The sequence below is a fragment of the Gouania willdenowi genome, chromosome 13, assembly GCF_900634775.1.
Source record: "Gouania willdenowi chromosome 13, fGouWil2.1, whole genome shotgun sequence".
Taxonomy (NCBI): Eukaryota; Metazoa; Chordata; class Actinopteri; order Blenniiformes; family Gobiesocidae; genus Gouania; species Gouania willdenowi.
Window position 1 is genome coordinate 18,235,841 of NC_041056.1, and position 15,946 is coordinate 18,251,786.

General features: G+C 41.5%; 1 protein-coding gene across 3 annotated transcripts in view; it reads right to left on the reverse strand.

Moving 5' to 3' along the window:
• Nucleotides 1-15,946, reverse strand: part of kmt2a (lysine (K)-specific methyltransferase 2A) — a 40,432-nt gene that overhangs the window by 18,896 nt on the left and 5,590 nt on the right. For 2 of the 3 annotated variants that reach the window (XM_028465508.1, XM_028465507.1), the window contains exons 2-14: nt 8,661-8,733; nt 5,251-8,540; nt 4,720-4,897; nt 3,586-3,814; nt 2,779-3,473; nt 2,629-2,702; nt 2,270-2,506; nt 2,030-2,176; nt 1,582-1,680; nt 1,346-1,466; nt 1,106-1,219; nt 794-978; nt 406-585 (exon numbers count right to left, since the gene is read on the reverse strand). In XM_028465508.1, the coding sequence (XP_028321309.1) occupies nt 406-585; nt 794-978; nt 1,106-1,219; nt 1,346-1,466; nt 1,582-1,680; nt 2,030-2,176; nt 2,270-2,506; nt 2,629-2,702; nt 2,779-3,473; nt 3,586-3,814; nt 4,720-4,897; nt 5,251-8,540; nt 8,661-8,733 (5,622 nt within the window). Of the gene's footprint in view, nt 1-405; nt 586-793; nt 979-1,105; nt 1,220-1,345; nt 1,467-1,581; nt 1,681-2,029; nt 2,177-2,269; nt 2,507-2,628; nt 2,703-2,778; nt 3,474-3,585; nt 3,815-4,719; nt 4,898-5,250; nt 8,544-8,660; nt 8,734-15,946 lie in introns of all 3 variants that reach the window. The other variant, XM_028465506.1, reaches the window with a different exon arrangement.

The window sequence follows — 15,946 nt, forward strand, 5'->3', positions numbered from 1 at the left end:
TGTCATAATCATAGAGGTGCTTCTCAAGATTAAATCATTACTGTTAAATAATAGATGTCTGTTGATTTGAATTCTTATACTGCCCTAGGGAGAGAAATGTATGGTCACATGATCAGCGCCCCCAATAATATTTGTCACCAGCCGCCACTGATTGTGATCCTCCTCAGTGGAAAAACATATTTACTTTAGCTGAGTTATCAGCAGGGTTCTCACAATATATACTCTGGAGAAAAATTTCCTGATATTACTTGGAATAGAAAACCTACATTTTCAACTTAAATCTATGGTTAATTAAAAAACAGACACTGCGACTGCTGAACAGTATACTTCTATTATCCCATTAACCACAGCCAGTTTCCACTTGTCTTTTGTTAGCAGCGATGCTTGAGAAAATAACGCTCTTACCAAAGTGCTGTAACGACCTTGTTCCAACTTCTTCTCAACAGACTCCAGGTCTGGAGGAGAGTCACTGGGAAGTGTGGGAGTGACTTCTGTCAGGACTGGTGGATCTGGTCCTTCTGGGGAACGCCGGGATGGAAGACTCTCCTCCATCTCTGGGTTCAGCTCTGGAGGTTTAACCGCCTGCTAAAAAGCAAAATGCGTATTTTACAGAAGCTGCTTGACTGCCCATATTTGTATCATCACAGAATACCAAACGGATAATTGGTATTTACACACACACATCCAAACTACTTTCAACTTGATTTTTACCACGATAGAGAAAAACATTATTCCTTCTATATAAAGAAACTTTATTAGAAATAGTCATTTCGATGGATGGATTTATTTGTACCTGTTTATAGCGGAACAGGTGTGTAGATGTGCGTGAGTTGAGCAGTGCTGTGAGAACAAGTCGGATGCAGCTCTGAAGCTTCCTCTCCAGGGCTGTTCTCCATTCAGCCGGACGACACTCAGTGCATTTTGTACAAGTGTAGGCAACGCTCTCAGGCATCTTTGACAGCAGCTCATACATTTCATCTGAGGGCATTAAAACAAGTCATAAAAAATACAATTTTACAACATCTGATCAGCATGACTGCTCAAAAGAAGGTCTGTCAGATGTCTGTGTGAAGCAACAAACTAAAGTGAATCCTAAAGAACTCACCTGTAAGATTCTCACACTTTGCATGGACCCAGTGGCTACAGCGACCACACTCCATCATCTTGCTGTTGTAGTCGTCGTCGTCATAGCACTTGTTACACAGTGGGCAGAAGTTCCCTGAGATAAATCATTACATAAGTTTGAATCACTCTGGCAAGTGCTTGATTTGAACGTTGATTTAAGCTTTGTAGACCACGCAGTCCACTATATGCAGTCTCAGACAAAACACCAGGAAAATGTTACCTTTCGCAAAAAGTTTGGCACAGTCGTGACACATTGAGAAATCATGTGACCACTGAGCATCCCAGGATTTCCCAGGTTTAGTGGCTCCACAACTCTTACATCGCACACACTTTGTGCAAACCTAGAGGAAACAAGATGAGTTATTGTGATTACCGAGGTGAATTTCACACTATTTTCTCACAGCGTGACAAGAGGTAATGTGTGGTCATAAAAGGTGTGGTAATGTGTATCCATACCCAGACTCGCTTTTTCTTTGTAGGTCTTGTGGGGTGGTTGGGACCCAGGCACTCTGGGTGATAACTGTTGCGGCACTTATCACACTCTAGCAGCTGCTGCTGCAGTGAAAAGGAAAAGGAACTGTTTAGCAAAAAATTGCACATTCAGCCAATTTTAGTCCTCACAGATGTTTTGACTTCAATAATGATGTAAATGATGGCGCACAATTAACTACAATACATTAATAAGGCTTATAATCAGGTACTAATTAATTCAAAGGGCTTACAAAGGTCAGAGGTGAACATAAACCAGACATTTTAAAACTTACCGCAGAGTTTTTCACAGATCTCCAAGGCCCATCAAACCCTTAGATCCCCTTCCCAGATTCTGACCCACTTGCTCTATATCAGGGTTGCGGTTAAACCAACTAATGTACAAAAAATTATAAAAGTATGCTGTAATTCTTACTTTAGTTTGTTTATGCTGGCGGCCACAGGCCTGGCAGTACCGACATCGTCGACAACACCAGTTCTCAAACTGCTCCTGAAGAGGGCGCTCTGACTCCCCCAGACAAAAGAGATGGAAGGGTTCACAGCAAACCTGACAGTAGACAAACTGGAGACAGACAGAGAGAAGAAATTAATGAGAAAGAAATGACAGTCAAACTTTAAACTTCAATATTGTTCAATCAAAAGTGAGTGTTTGTACCTCGACATTGCCACTGCTTGCACACAAGAAGCAAAGCACCCTGGGAGTGACGGGCCCAGAAGTGAGCAGGCTAAGGCCACCAGCCTCCCACACCTTCTCTACATCATGGTCCCTTTTTAAATCCACTCTGATACGATGCACTCCGTCGCAGGGCGCTCTGGACTTTCTCTGGCCTCGATTCGAGGGAGTGCTCAGCCAGTTTAAAGTACTGATGCTGGGAGGTTTGGTGGTCAGTGGCTTTACGAGTTTGTTGGGAAAGTAGAGAAAAGAGGTAAAGTGAGAGTGAGCACAAGGTATTTGATGTGGTCTGCTGAGTAAATCTCAAAAAAGGTCATTAAACCAACATCTTCTCCTCTTACCTTGTCTTTTGTCCTTTGTTTAGGAGACAGAGGTGAAGACAGAGATGTTGGCTTCTTTAGCTGTTTTGATTGAACTATCATAGACACAAAAACAAGTTTGATATACAAGCATTTAAAATAAACTGATGCAAATTAAGCTGAGTGACTTACGTGGATCTGAGGCTCCTGTAGTGATGCTCTGCTGCTGTAATTTCTTCTTAGGTTCGCTCACAGGAATCTTGGGTGATGCGTCTTTCTTCGAAGGTGCCTGGGTTGAAAACAGCCGTTGGTGCTGCTGTAATGGCTGGTGGTTAGACTGGGAGGGAGAATTTTGGGCTGATGATGAAGAGGAGGAGGAAGAGGAGGAGGAGGAGGATGAAGATGATGAGGATGAAGAGGATGACGATGTGGAAGTAGACGAGGTGGAAACGGAGGCCGTCGGTGGATGTTGTGGTTTGTGGCTCTTTTTGCTGGCGATGCTGTTAGGGCTTGAAGACTGTTTGGGGTCTGGCGTAAGGGAGCGGGACTGGGACTGGGCCTGGGCTGGAACTGTACTGGGGGTCTGAGGGGGTTCTGATGGAACAGGGGACGGTACAAGGTTAGGAGAAGATTGCTTTGACAAGGGCAGCTGTTTAGGCTTCTCCTCTCCAGGTTTTAGAGGAGTTTCACTCTTTTTACGAGCAGGTTCCTCCTTGGGTGAAGCAGGAGAAGTTTTGGTGCCAGGCTCCGAGTTTGGTCCCTTCACTGGAATAATTGTCTCCTTCCTCTCAGCAAGCCTATTCTTTTTCTTGTCCTTCTTGCCTTTGCCTTGTTTTTGAATAAACATCTTTGATGGCATCCATTGCAAGTTCTGACACTTCCTCATCCTGTAAATAAAATATATAAAACACAAACTTTATTTTCTTGAAAAGTAATTTGATTTTAAGATTTCCATTAACTCCACTGGTAATGACAATGGCTTTTCTGTGCATGACGTACTTGCAACATTGCTTTTTAATGTTTCGTCCTCCGAACTTGGGCTTGTCGAGACAGTTGGTGCACTCGCCACAATCCTCTGGAACCTGGCAGCCTGAGCACTGGCCACAGCGCCGTGAGCGACGCCCCTTCTTGGGAGGAGCTTCTTGAATGGCCTTTTGTCGCATCTCTCGTGGCTTTATGGGAGGGGATTGAGGCTCGGCCTCTTCTGATCCTGCTACGGACGACTTATCTATAAAGATGAATCAGATTTCTGTCATTCCTAGTATTTGATTCTAGGAAACAAAAATTGCTCAACCACTAATCCACACAAATGTCAAAACTCACAAAATACCAATGTTGTTGAGTAGTCTCATAACAATAATTACGAGAAGCATCATGACGAAGGTCAATATAATAGAAAAGGGACGCAAACATTACTCATACATATACATCATATCTTTCAGAAGTGGGTTTCTATTTCAAGCAGAATTTAATAGATAATAGAAAATGTTAAAAATAAATAAATAAATAAAAAATTGTTACTGATAAGTTTGAAGATAAAACACAGTAAATGAGTAGTGGCTATTCTGTTGTATGATAACAAATAGTATTATTGTTCAAATTTTTCAATTTAATCTGAAAATCTTGCATTTCCAAAAAAGGGAACTTAAAGCAATATGCAACGCTTCATATAAGTGCACTCTTGATCAGTGGGTCCCAACCATCAGGCCGTGAACTGATGCCGGTCCTCAGAGCATTTGGTACTGGGCCCCAAAGAAAAAAAATAATGTTTGTTTTTTTAATCTGTTTTATTTCATTTTTATGTAAGTTTGGGTTTGAAGAAATGCCACCTCTGCTTTAGTGTTCACATATTATACTTGACTGTATTTGATAAAACTCAGTCTTAAAGCAAGGCAAGCAGACGTTGCTGAGGAACATATTTACTGCGCAGAAGATGGCCGCACACGCTTCAGTGAGACCCACAGGCAAACAGTCTTTCAGTTAAGCTGTCTCTGCATTAAAAGGGATACTCGTCCCAAATTACAAACAGTTAATTAATGTGACAGCCTTTGCATCACCATGTTAAGATTGAAATATTTCCACATAAAATTATGCCAGCCACATCCAATGGTACCCATAAGAGCTTTGTCTTACCATCATTGCCCATGGAAGATAGGATCTTCTCTCGCTCCTCCCAGGGCAAGGCACTAAGTGTGGGCATGTCGTCAGGGAAAACTGCCCGGTTACGGCCAAGAGCCACAGCTGCACGACGACATACATGCTTGATGCGTGGACCGCGTACTGAGGTCTCTGATGAATCGCTCTCTTGACCCTGCTCACAACCACACATCACCACAGACAGTTAAACAAATCTTGAAAGTAAAACTGCATATACACCAATAATCACTTTAAGAGAGATATTATTCAAAGTAACACATAAATAACACGTGTCTGAAGCAAAAGCAGGGTATATTGCATAATGTATACATTGAATAGAAGTCCACTTAAGTAATACTCTCCGAGTGAATTTCCTCATCATATTTCAAGTGTGTGCAAGTGCAAACAGTTTTCTATTCATAGCAAACATTTGCAGCATCACGCCAAAGTCACTTCCTTGTGGCTAAATGATGAGAATGGAAGAACGAGAGAAGTAGTTTGAAATGAGACACAAAAAAGAAAACTGACCTGAATCTTGGTCTGATCGGCAGGTTTCATTTTATTCTTCTTTATCTCATAAAGTTGGGCTTTGGCCTTCTTCAGCAGTCCGACAACACGCTTATCAGTCACAGAATGTTTCTCTGCTTGTGCTAACATTGATCCAATTGAGGTGACAGGAAGTGGTTGTTTACCTGACTGCCCTGACAGGTTTGTTGTCTGCTGGTTTGGAATACTTCTTTTTTCTTTCTCCTTCTCCCCATCCTCCACCTCTACTCCTATCTCAGACGGTCTGCCTTTCTTAGGCAGACGTCCTTTAGCAATAGATACCGGGACATTGGAATGGAGGCCACTCATTTCTGAAGAAGCAATGTCAGGCACGGTGTCAACTGATGTTGATTTCTTCCTCCCCGGAGTCTTTTTTGAAGCAAGAGATGCAATCATGCCTTCGGAGTCTCTTCCGTCAACAGTAAACAAACTAGAAGGTGCTTTGGGGCAACCATCTGGAATTGAAATTTTACTAGTTTTCTCAATGCTTTTTTTCCCATCTCTCTTATTCTCCTTTTCTTTCTCACGATTTTTTTCTGAAACCATTTCTTTTTCTTTTGGAGCAGATTCCTGAGGGGCAGACAAACTTCTTTCTTTGCCTCCTTTGCCTGCTCCCCGCCCTGTGTCTTGGGCACTGGAAGGAAAGAGTGGGAAAACTGGGGAAGAAGTGGAAGATGCAGTGGACATAGGAAGTGGATTTCCAGTGCCCACTCTTCTGCTGTCATGTGTGCCTTGTGAGGCCAGACCTCGGGACACAGTAGAGAAGGTGCCAAAAGCAGGTGTTAAGGCACTGGTGGCTAGAGGACTTGAAGAAACAGGGAGAGAACTGGAGTTACTACTGGAGACAGAGCCTGTCAGCATAGACATCTCAGGGGCACCTTTACCCACAGACACCTGACTAACTGCTTGGCTGCTGCGTCTGGTCATTGAGTGAGATGGAGATCGTGGATTACCACGTATTGCTCCAGCGAGCAGCCGCCTTCTCCTTCTTGAGGCTCTGGAACTGGACGATGCCTGGTGTGAGGAATGAGAAGCAAGGCTACCTCGAGAAGATGACTGCAAGGTAACGGACTCAAATATTCGGGAATGAGCTTCGCTGGGTGTAAAGCGTGGAGCACGAAGCAATGGACCACGTTTAGGGAGGAGTGCATCAAAACGGGATGATGACGGGTTCTGATGATGAGCGTGAGGGTGAAGAGGGGAAAACAGACGAGTCCCTGATCCTGTTCCGCTACCTGGAGCTTGAAAGGCAACTGTTGCAGCTCCTCCCGTTCCACCAACACATTGGGGCAACAACCCCACATCTTCTCGTGTAAGAGGAGGAGGACGGAAATTATCAAATATGGGCTTACGGATGAGGCCCTCCTTGGCATACTTTGCAGAGGAAAAGAACTGATGTTTTGGATGAGACAGAGACGTCCAACGAAAGGTAGGTTCTCTCAAAATTGAGCGACTTCTTTTATCTGACAAGCTGGAAATCACTGATGGTCCAGGAAGGAATGGTGGAATAGGGTGAGGCATCCAGGATGACTGGGCATGATGTTCACTGATGGCAGCTGTGTTCGAGGAACCAGATGAAGGAGCTTGAGGAGGGGTAAGGAGGGGTGGGGGTGGGGGAGAAGATGAGGAGGATGCTGTGGAGGAGGCCTGCTGGGAGTTCCCCAGCGAAGAAGGCATCAGCACTCCTGTTGGTGGGCTGATGATTGGCTTTTTGACCCCTGTAGTCAGAGGTTCCCTCGCCCTCTGTTTATGAGTCCGTTGACCAACCTCTTGCACTCGTTGCCCTCGTTGACTTCTTTCTGCCAAAATAGGCTCTGGCTCTGGTTCAGATGGAGGAGAAGAGGGGCGCATTGAGTTGTTTTCCCTCTGTCCTTGTGAGGCCGGAGTACGATCCTCTGGCTCTGACAAAGCCTGTGTGCCTTCAGAAGCCTGAGAATCACACGATGAATCATCCAAACTCGGGGTACTGGACCTGGAGGACTCTGCAGATGAAAGCTGGGAGGAATGCTGCGACAGAGCACTTGAGCCACATGATGGTGCACTACTGACAAAGCGCTCACTGGCTGTGTTGTTGGTGCTGCTATTGGGCAAACTGGCTACTGTTGATGAAACAGTAGGCACGGGGACAGAAGATGGTGGAGGGGGTATGGAATCATTCTGAGCTGTAGTACCACTGCTACTAGTAGCAGATGTTGTAGAAACAAGAGCAGGGGAGGCAGATGAGGTGGTGGTAGGGGTGGGTTGCACAGGCGTTGGTATACTGGTGGTGACAGTTTCTAACCGTGGCATCTTGATATGGGGTGGTGGTATTCCAAAAGTGCCCTCATCTTCAATGAACCGTTTGGGGGTTTTGATGATGCGGAGAGAGACAGTGCTGACCACAGGCATGATGAACTGCCTAATGTTTTTTAATTGGGTCTTTCTGATACCAACTTCAGCTGCTACTCCATTACCACCAGTCACTTTCTCCAGTCGCTTCTGCGCACCTTTCTTGGCTCGCTGCAGCAGTTGTTTGGCTATGGTTGCATCAGTGCGTTTAGAAGGGGGAACAATTCGGACTGGTTTTCTATGTCGTGGGCTTTTCCTAAGGCCGACTGTCCTGTCTGGCATGGGGGAAGACGGGGAGGACGGTAAATTAAAGTCCTGGTCCTCAGCACTGTCCACATTAGTGGGTTGCTGAGGTGTGTGTAGTTCTGTGCCTTTGTCCAAACCTCTAACCCTAAAGGCCTTGTGTTTCCCTTCCCCACTTTCAATGGAGGTAGACAGCTGTGCAGCAGCAGCTGCTGCTGCCTCAGCTTTGAGCCGCTCAGCTGAGGGCGGTCGCCCTCGTCTGCGTCTGGGTGCACTGGGCAAATCTTTGAGGTGTGACTTGAGTGGGTTGAGCTTAGTTTCTGTCAGCCTTTTCAGCTTGGTAACTTTGGATTTTGGAAGTTTTGCCTCAGTGTCAGAGCCCACTGAGAGCCTCTTATTGCCCTTTTTGTCCTTGTCCTCAGTGTCCAAGCCAGACTCAGCCGGTCGACCGTCCTCTCCTTCTTCATGACTGCTTGAAGTAAATGCTTTCTTGCTATTTGAAGGCGGTCGGCCTCGTTTCTTTTCTCCTGTGCCAGGCGGCCGCCCAGGGAGCCTTTTCACCTTCTCTGCAGGCCTTTCGGGGACCTCAAGTTTTTCTTGCGTGGAGGTTGGAAGGGAAAAAGGTAAAATTGCAGTAGCTTTCTGAGCAGTCAGGGCCCGTGGTGGACGTCCTCTGGGCTTCTTCTCTTGTATTGATGGACCTGCTATTCAAACCAAAATAAACAGAAGGGCTTAAATTAGCTCACAAGAGTACCATGGGGAACATGTTATAATGATTAATGAGAATCTGGCAAGTCCATATACACACACGTAAGTAATACCTGAATATGTTGTTGAAGGACTTTGTAATAGTGTATCTTCATCAGCTGTACAAAAGCCACCAAATGCTTCTTCCTACAGAAATAAAAAAAGAGTACACAGCAATTAAAATATGAATAACAAAAAACAACGCAATTATACTGTCACTCATGATAAATGTGAACTCTCCCTAAGGTCCTTGATACAAGAAATTGAACTTGATCCAGAAGAATTTGGCTGTAATGACCTTCTCCATCTCCCTTTCACCTGTGGCTTATAAGTATCATGTTTCTCCTGCTGTGGGCTTTAATATTTTGGATGAAATTCAAACCACAACAGACTGTATGAATTACAAAACAGTAGAATCCTAACGGCTGACTAACACATCCTGTTTGGAAAAATTTCATGGTGGTTTGTCATACATTCACAAGAAGAGTCTGCGGTCCCAAAAGAGCTCCTGTTGGAGCATGAAATCTACAATTGCTATCTTGTGAATTGATAAAATGTTCATGTTATTAAGACATGTTAAAAGTTGCACTATTATGTTATATTTAGCAACATGTTTCAGCACTTTTTCAGGCCAATGTTTGGACTTTTCTTAAATCCCTTTATTTGATATGGACACGAGATTACATTCGTTACCCAGATGTATTGTTTTGAGTGTGTTAACGTGCTAATTTACAGCAACTGTCCACAGGAGGCTTTTAAAAAGGTTAAAGGTAACATTTCAAGATAAGTATGTGTATGAGGTTGATAACTTAATATTTGCAGCCTATTAATCATCAATGTATAATTCTTTACTCTTTTACAAGCCATTCACTATTTGCAATCACTGTTAAAGAGTGGAGGTGAGCATGTCATTTCATCATGTTTATTTATAGCAGTGTGTGGGGATGCAGTTGAGGTCTTGTTGGCCCAGTTTGCAAAGAAGCAGCTGCTACGCACACGACTACATGCACACTAATTGGAACCAGCTAATGATTAATCAAAAACTCACCAATTAACTGATTACTACTAACTTACACTGACACACACACACTCACACGCGCATCCGACTATAAAAATCATGAATACATCTTCAGAAAAGTAAAAACCTCTTTCATCTACTCAACAATCAAACAAACAATATGAGACGGTAAACACTGATGTGTACCCTGACCAGGCTGCATCAAGCAGCCTCATCTCGCTTGTGTTTATCTGATCACTTTCAGTCTCTCTCCTCCAACCTCCTCGCAGTGACAAGCATCAGCTCCTTTCTGAGCAAGCTGCTGCTCAGTTGTTACTGTAGCAAACCGTGAATGGGGGCGGGGTACCAATGTACGCCACTGACACACTGAGATAGTGCATGGAACAGTCAATGACATCACAGCATGTTCCGCTTGGGGCAAGTGCACAGAGCACGTGCCAGCACACAAAAGCATGGACATGATTGTTTTATAATCCACAAATAGATTCTATGTACCGTTAGGGCTGCTCGATTATAGAAAAAATAATAATCACGATTGTTTTAGTCATAATTGAAATCACTATTATTCAAACAATTATTTGTCAACCAAAAAGTTATTTTTTTTGTACAAAAAATGTAAAATATATTCTTTAAACAAATAAAATCCTTCAAATACTGAAATCAAGTATGTTCACTTTTGCACAAAGCAAAACACTTCTTACTCTCAATGTGTCTTTGCTCTAGGTCTTCATCATCAAACCCAAAGTTTTCCCATATAAGGGGAGGAGCTTGCATGTGAGTGGATTAAACAATTCAAAGTTTGTATTAATAACATGCGTGTGGCAAGCCTAATTATTTGTAGATGTCCGAAATAGTGGGTTTGTTTTATTTAGCGAATTAAAAAAAAAATTAATAATATTTATTTCTCGATTATGTTATTTTTGTAAACGTTGGGTGTAGTAATCGAAATCGAATTTGGATTAATTGAGCAGCCCTATGTACCGGTACGTATGTGTATACTAGGTGGAAAACACACAGTTGTTGGGGTTGAACATTCAATTTGAGTCATAGTAAAAACCTCATTTCCATGAGCTGTGTGGGACTGTCCCAGAAAGTTGTAAGAAGGGTGTAAATTTGCATTGGGGAACATTTCTCTGTATCAGTCTGACTGACCTGAAGGTCTCTTCATGACGGCTTTTAGGGGAAATTACACTGACAAACACAACGAGCTGTAGATATGTGATGCTTCTTAGGTACTTTCATGAAATTCCTTTTTTATCTATATTAGTTGCAAAAGCCCAGACCACATGAAACTACAATGATGGCCAGAAAAAACTTGCAAATGTGTCAGCGATAAGATACAAGTATTGATAAAAGTTTGTATTGCTTAATAGATTATGCAATTACAAGTATACAACAACAAACGCGGGGAAACACACTAACTTCTAAAACAAGGAAATACAATTCTTTATACCCTACAAATGATCTTGGATACATCTACATGATGTATATTTATTTATTTTGTCTGATAATCGTGCAGTGCAAGCGGTGGGAGGAATGATGTGATGAGAGGAAAGTTAGACGGTGTTCTGCTAAATACAAGGAAGTGGTTTCATGTTCACACTTAACTACTGTAATGTTTAGTCAGGACCACAACCTTTCACATATAAAAGTCCCTTTGTGATCAACACATATAATAAGGCCACTGCCCATTCGATGATGACTATTAAAGGATTATAGCAATGTTGGCAAAACTGCATCACGGTACTGTCTCCCCTCCCTTTATGACTGTAAACAGAGCAAAAACTCTGACAAACCGTAACTATGCTAGCTCCATTCTTTTCTGACTGTGTGTATGAGTACATCTATCCCTTAATGAATATTTGTCTCTATCTGTCGACTTTTATATTGACTCATGGCCAGATTATAAATGATATCATGTAAATGCCTAAAGACTTTTAGGCATTATGAGCTGGGGCCAAATCACGTACAAGAGTAAATGAAGCACATTTTAATGTTCATGGCTTTAAAGACTTACACAGACAAAAGAATCAAATAAATAGACATACATGTTTTGCATTCCTATAATGGTACGCATTGCATGCATGGATGGTGGAGTAGTGGTTTAGGTTTCATCCTCACAACAGGAAGGTTCTAATCCGGGTGCATGTTTTTTCTCATACTTTTTGTCCAGCTTTATTCCACTGTCAAAAATGTGTATACTTCAGTTACTGAAATCCCTAATTTGCCTATAGGAGTGGATGGGTGTGTTACGATTTTTTTTACAAAATAGGACTGTAGACAAATGATGAAAAATATTCCTTTACTTTTGTCGGGAAAAAACTAAAAAATACTGTATTATTTTCCTTTTATTTTTCATTGTCAAAAGAATCTCTTGATAAACTATTCAAAACAATGCAATTTAACTAAAAATAAATCTTGAATGAAATAAATAAAGGAATAATACAAATGAAGAAGAAGCCTATTAAATTAAATTCTGGTTCTATAGTAAACAATTCAAAACTGCATAATAGTTCCTTTTCTTTTTAAAAGTGCAACTGAAAATGTATTTTGTGCCTTAACAATTGAACTTTAAAAAAAAAAAAAACAGTCATTGCACTGTATTTACAACAGATATTTGTTTGGACCAGCAGAGGGCGCTGGTAACCCAGTGGTCGGTTGGCATGCAGATATTATTGCAGTGAAGAAGAGATGATATGCGCTAGCAGACAGAGCTAATAGAAAAACGTGACTTTTACAGATATTCACATAATATTACAGATTTTTTTTGGTGCTAAAAGGGTAATGAATCATTTATGAATAGGAATGTAACGATTAATCGTAAGGCTGTTAAAAATTGATTCATAGGTATCCCGGTTCACATTGATACTATGAAAACTGAATCACAGTACTTTTTTAAACAGCAGAGGGCGCTATATATCCTTCTCTTGTCCAGAAGTGTTGGCGGCAGGCGGAATTTGCAACTACTTTCTTTCTGACCGCCTTCTACTCTTAAACATGTTCTTAAATGATTCCTTACCCCTTTAGCACCGAAAGAATATCTGTAATATTACGTGAATATCTGTAGGAGTCACGTTTTTCTATTAGCTCTGTCTGCTAGCGCGTAGCATCTCTTCTTCACTGCAAGAATTTCTGCATGCCAACCGACCACTGGGTTACCAGCGCCCTCTGCTGGTCCAAACAAATATCTGACGTAAATACAGTGCAGACTGTTTTTTTTTTGTCCAATTGTTAAGGCACAAAATACATTTTCAGTTGCACTTTAAAAAACAAAAAGAACTATTATGCAGTTTTGCATTTTTTACTATCGAACCAGAATTTAAATTAATAAGCTTCTTCTTCATTTGTATTATTCCTTTATTTATTTCATTCAAGATTTGTTTTTAGTCAAATTACATTGTTTTGAATAGTTTATCAAGGGATTCCTTTGACAATGAAAAATGAAAGGAAAACAGTCCAGTATTTTCCCAAAAAAAATAAAGGAATATTTTTCAGTCGTCATTTGTCTAAGTCCCATTTTGTAAAATAAATCGTGAGAGAATCGTATCGTGAACCCAGTATTGTGAATCGATTCGTATCGGGAGTTGAGTCAATCGTTACATCCCTATTTATGAACATGTTTAAGAGTAGAAGGCGGCCAGAAAGAGAGTAGCAATAAATAGATAGCGCCCTCTGCTGTTTAAAAATAGTACTGCTCCCTAGTGTGTGAGCGTGTGTCTTTACAAGGTGCAACATTCCTTGGGCTGGGATATGCACAGCGGATCTCAGCTAACTTGTACAGATTGTAACAGATGCATTTAAATTAAGGGCATCCAATTCCGGTTATGATATCAAATATGGGTCTGATATGAGCAAAACAAAGAAAACAAGTATCGGATTATATCGGCCTGCATCTAAAATCTGTGATATAATATATATTGTTTTTATTTGCAGGATCATATTGGTATCGGCCAACATGAAATATCGGTATTGTATCAGAAGTGAAAAAGTTGTATTGGGACACCAAGAATTTAAAAATATTGATGCACTGAAATTCCGGCAACCAAAAACTGACGGGCGAAAATGGCCCAAGGTGCATTTTCTCACTGAAAAAAGCTGACAGAAACAGGATGATAAAATGAAGCGAGCAAACAGAGCACACGCTTGTCTGGAAATGAGCCAAGTACAAGCCTGCACAATATTATTTATTGTATGAGTGGGGTCAAGTTAAACATTTTAATTCATATTGTGCATTGTTGGAATGTCAGTGTTAAATAAATATTTTCACACTTTTCATTGATTTGTTCTATAAAACATTATTATTAATTTATACAATTGCATGCATTGTTTTAATTTCAGTGAGGTTAGTACACATTCAGAGCCATAAATGCAATGGGCTAATAATTTTCTTTCGGTGTTTCGGTTTTGGTCAGGAATTTTCATTTCGTGCATCCCTAATTTAAAAGGCATAAATGTACTTCGGCGTCTGTTTTGCAGAGAAGAATCTCCACCTTCAGCATAAAGTGCTAGGGAATACAAGTACAAATGTAAGCAGAAGAGTTAATGAATATTGAAAATGTTCAAATAAAAAAAAATTTTTTTACAAATAGTAGATAAAGATACTTTTAGGATAATAGATGAATTTCAAATTACTTAAGAATATGGATTTCAATTTTCTACATATAGACATTGGCACTTGGAGAAAAGCCTTGAGTTTACAAATCAGTGTCTCTCATAAAAGAACAAAACTTCACACTTATAAACTCTGAGAGGAAGTGTTGAGGCAGAGTATTGAGGTCCAACTCTCAATCCTACACAATGAAGTTTAAAATTATTTTCGGCATGAAAAATAAATAGTAGAACAACTATGGAGACCGAAGAACAACATAAATTGTTGCTATTTACGGTATATATATTGCAAGTTACCTACCTACTAGTAAGATGGAAAGGCAGATCTCTGAAAAGACCCTTCATTCCAACTACAGTAATAAATAAATACAGCCACATTCCAAGAAGCTATCCTATTAAATTTACAGTATAAACGCTATGCCTCATCTCTTCCTGGAATGTAAATTGGAGATGAGCTCACACTCCATTATAATCCCGATGACACATCTGTTCAGGAAAGCCACAGAAGTGAGTTACCCACTGTCTGTGCTTTGTGACCCCGGGTGGCCACAGGCAAAAGGTGGGCATTTGTTTTCTCAAGTGTCCAAACACTAGTACAACTGTTTCACATTTGCTCAAGAGCACACAGACAAGAAAGAACAGCTCTTTTCTACGTGGGATGCTCATGTTCCTACACCTCAAACAGAGGACAAACAGTTAATTATTTGTGTGTAACACAGAGGCAGGGCATGCGTCCTTGTTCCCACCTGAGACGCCCACTAACTCCTAAAGTGTAGAGGACACCCTGGTCCCTGCTACCACCACAGACACCAACACAATTGCCGCCTTTCTCTCGGTCAGGCAACTCTAAAACAGAGATGAAAACCTCTTGCCCGCCTGCTGTAGCAGAATAAAGCCATGGATGGGAGGGTCCGTGTCTAATTCTCCACCCAGTGTTGTCCCGTTGGGACGAGGGGGGTCGCCCTGCACCCTTTGATATCCCTGCCTGCACTCTTTCAGCCGCCTGCACTTTGTGAAAGCTAGAATAAAAGCAGACACAAAGCTTCCTGCTCCAATCCACATGCTGTCTTGGGGATGGGTACGCGGGTTTAAGGGGGGGTGTTTTTGTGTTGGGGGGGGGGGGGGTCTTTGAGTTAAATAGGCCCAACACCTGCTGGAATAAAACCCATTTCGCTCAAACACACCATTACTCTAAAGCCAGAGAAACAAAGGAGACGTTTACGTTGTAACATGCATTCAACTGTATGGTTTTCACAAAAGAATAAACACTAGTAAATTGTAATATCATTTGGGCAAAAGTAAAACAAATGAAAGATAACATGGGCTGGAGAAAAAAAGAAACCAAATCACAAAGAGTAAAAATTAGGAAGATTTTGTGAGATGTTGGGTTTTTCATTTACTGAAATGTCAACATGGACTCCCATGAAAATCTAAAAAAGCAATGACAATTTGGCTGGATCAGGAAAATGCATGTCTACATGCTGACAAAAGATAATATATGCCTTCAATGGACAGTAACAAGCAGCAAGCACCCCATTGAGTTACCCAAAGGAGCTTAGTAATCCATTCCAAAGTGGCAGCTGTCAGAAGAAAAGTTGCTCTGCCTCCCAAACAGTGTTGTGTGTGCGTCTGAAGTGGATTTGGGATTTTTCTCCTTGGATGAAAGAAGGAGGGGTGGCTGAGTGTCCGGCTGGGACTCTGCACGGAGTTGCCATGTGAGCTCAGCAGGCTGCT